A 2793-nucleotide genomic window follows, 5' to 3' on the forward strand; every position below is an offset into this window, starting at 1 on the left:
AGAGCATAGGTGGTCGTGTCCGGGTTGTACATTTCTCTTGTATGGACATATTTAAAACTTATTTCCACATGTGTTTGACATACCATGACGACGTGTCGCATGCAAAACCCGTGTCCCTACCGTTAAGTTTAAGGTCACACTAAGTGTTTGTTTACAATGGAATGCTGCATATAAGGCCGTACGTCAAATATCGGTGTTTTTTATGTTCAAATGCAATTTAAAATAACTTGCCGTATGTATTTGACACGTAAATGCAACGTTGCATTTGCAAGACCCACTATGTATTGTTGTCAAGCAAAGAGGAGTTTCAATCTTATGGCAAAACATAATGCCATGTGGTCTTACAAATGCACCAACCATGTTGGTTAGACAAAATGCAATGGCGTCTTGCAAATGCACCCGCTATATTGGTTAAACAAAATGTAATGTGACCTTGCACGGCCGCAAGCCATGTTTGTTAGACATCATGCCATAATTGTGGCCTTACACATGCACTAGCCTTGTTGGTTAGACATAATGCCATGTAGTCTTGCAAATGCACCAGCTACGTTGGTTAAACATAATGTCATGTGGTCTTACAAATGCACCAGCCATGTTTGTTAGACGTATTGCCATGTTGACTTACACATGCACTAGCCACGTTGGTTAGACATAATGCCATGTGGTGTCGCAGATGCACCAGCTGTATTGGTCGGACATAATGCCATGTGGTCTCACAAATTGGTCACATACTGTGACAGCTCTTTTTAATGGTAAGACTTTTAAGAGAATTCAATCTTTTTCAAATGCGGGGGTCTTCAGCAACAAATATATATATATATATATATATATATATATATGTATATATATAACTCTTTTTACCGAATCATGATCGCTGTGTTATTAGTTTTAATATATATATATATATATATATATATATATATATATATATATATATATATATATCAAAAATAATAACTCTTACAGCGTTCATGATTCGTTAAAAAGAGTTTATGACGGACATATATTATTGAGCTTTATATATACATAAATAATGAAATATATCTGATAAAAAATTATGGTTTTAGTTAACTACATTCGTCACATGACGATTAATGTCACACGGTAATGTTGCTGGACGACAATGTCGATACTTTCTCACTTGATATATGTTGATAAAGCTCTTAAGGCACACCAAGGTTTAAACTGAACATAGTAAAACTTTTATCATAATGTTAACAGTGATTGCATCTTTTTAAATAAGACAAACTTATTTATCCGACAGCCCTTCAACTATGGAATTGCGTCTAATTCCTCGATGTTCAATCGCATTTCGATGAGTGGTATGAAGCACGGCTATGTAATCAAAATCAATAGAAAGAAGTGATTGGTAAGCAACACTTGATTATATAAACACTTGTATCACTACTTTAACCTGTCTACACAAAACCATTCGCTATCCCTTATTCAGGAGCAAGGCAGAAAACATATTCCAGTGACTGCCACTCTGAAGCAAATCTACATCTTTGACATAAACCTGAATCCAAACTCTTTTCCCAACTTTGAGGGTCAGCAGTTGTTGCACGGAATTGCAAGAGTATGCTCGATATTCATACATTTCACCACGAAGAGTGTCCTTGCCATCAATTACAAGTCCGTAGTAAAGGTTTTGTTTATTTTTGACGCACATATGCAATGATACCAGGTACGTTCCGTCTACTGGAGTTGTGAAGATGCCCGTTGTATTATCGTACCCGTTTCCATCATTTACCAGGGTCTCAGTAAAAACGATCGTGTGTCCTGTCTTAATTGAGGTGTCAGCAACATTTTTAGAATTGAAGAAAACAAGGGGAAGAACCGTTTTCTCTGAAAAGATGAAAGACGGGCATTGTGTTGGATAATAAAAATCAATAAAAATAGTTAAAATTATGATTATAGATGAAAATAATAATAATAATAATAATAATAATAATAATAATAATAATAATAATAATAATAATAATAATAATTTTTATTTATTTTTGTCTAATTTTGTTTTATCAATGATAATGTTTAGCATTTTGAAGTTCGCTTTTCTTAGTCGGAGTCAATAAATTCAGACTCAAAATTTTACACAAAACGAGCCCAGGGTGGGAATATAGCATAATGCAAGTTAGCATACCTTTAACTTTCTCCAAGTCCGAAATCGATATTTGAACTTCGTCTTTGAGATTGCTTTTGAGTTCTTTATTCTCTCTTTTCAGCACCTGAAGTTCATTTGAGAAAGTGTTCAACTTTGCAGCCACTGTTTCTAAGATATTTGTAACATCTTTCTTTTGGTATTCCAACTCCATTCCCATACGGACAACTCTTTCAAGAATCTGTTCTTCATAATGGTAGCGAGAGCACTCTGGCTCCTTAAATCCGCTGATTTGTTGGATAACTAAAATCACAAATAAGCTTAAGGTAAAAACGTACATTTCTGGAAGTATCTGAGTAACTGTCGGAAAGTAATTGTGTATCATAGAGCGAGTTGGCTAGTCTGTTACAGAAAATGTAACCGTGTAAGAATACCGGATGGAACTACGCATCACCGCGAACGAACGCTAATGGAAACTGTGTCTAATTAAAGGAGCATTATTTGATGAAAACTATAAAATATAGTTGTGTTTACAGAGAAAGTTTTAAACTGATAAAATCGGTTTAACTTATCAGTGATATCTTGTTTGTACGTATAGTTTCAAAACGATCATCCAATCATCGGTTTTTAATTTCACTGCTTTTGTTTTAATGTTATATCTGTTCGATAATTGCAAAAACAGTTCTTGAACAGTT

General features: G+C 34.4%; 1 protein-coding gene across 1 annotated transcript; it reads right to left on the minus strand.

Annotated features, from left to right (window-relative positions):
• Nucleotides 1-975: 975 nt before the first annotated feature.
• Nucleotides 976-2529, minus strand: LOC128221101 (uncharacterized). Its single transcript, XM_052929548.1, has 2 exons — nucleotides 2141-2529; nucleotides 976-1845 (listed from the first exon to the last, which is right to left on the minus strand). The coding sequence occupies exons 1-2, from the start codon at nucleotides 2481-2483 to the stop codon at nucleotides 1436-1438; spliced, it is 753 nt and encodes a 250-aa protein (XP_052785508.1). The 5' UTR covers nucleotides 2484-2529; the 3' UTR covers nucleotides 976-1435.
• Between the last annotated feature and the right edge of the window lie 264 nt (nucleotides 2530-2793).

The sequence above is a fragment of the Mya arenaria genome, chromosome 16 (genome assembly GCF_026914265.1).
Source record: "Mya arenaria isolate MELC-2E11 chromosome 16, ASM2691426v1".
Lineage (NCBI taxonomy): Eukaryota > Metazoa > Mollusca > Bivalvia > Myida > Myidae > Mya > Mya arenaria.

Bases quoted from the DNA above. Each gene is read 5' to 3' on its own strand.
- LOC128221101 (XM_052929548.1), bottom strand. From the start codon at position 2,483: ATGATACACAATTACTTTCCGACAGTTACTCAGATACTTCCAGAAATG. The intron at 1,846-2,140 runs GTATGCTAACTT...TCATCTTTTCAG, and splicing joins GGACTTGGAGAAAGTTAAAG to AGAAAACGGTTCTTCCCCTT.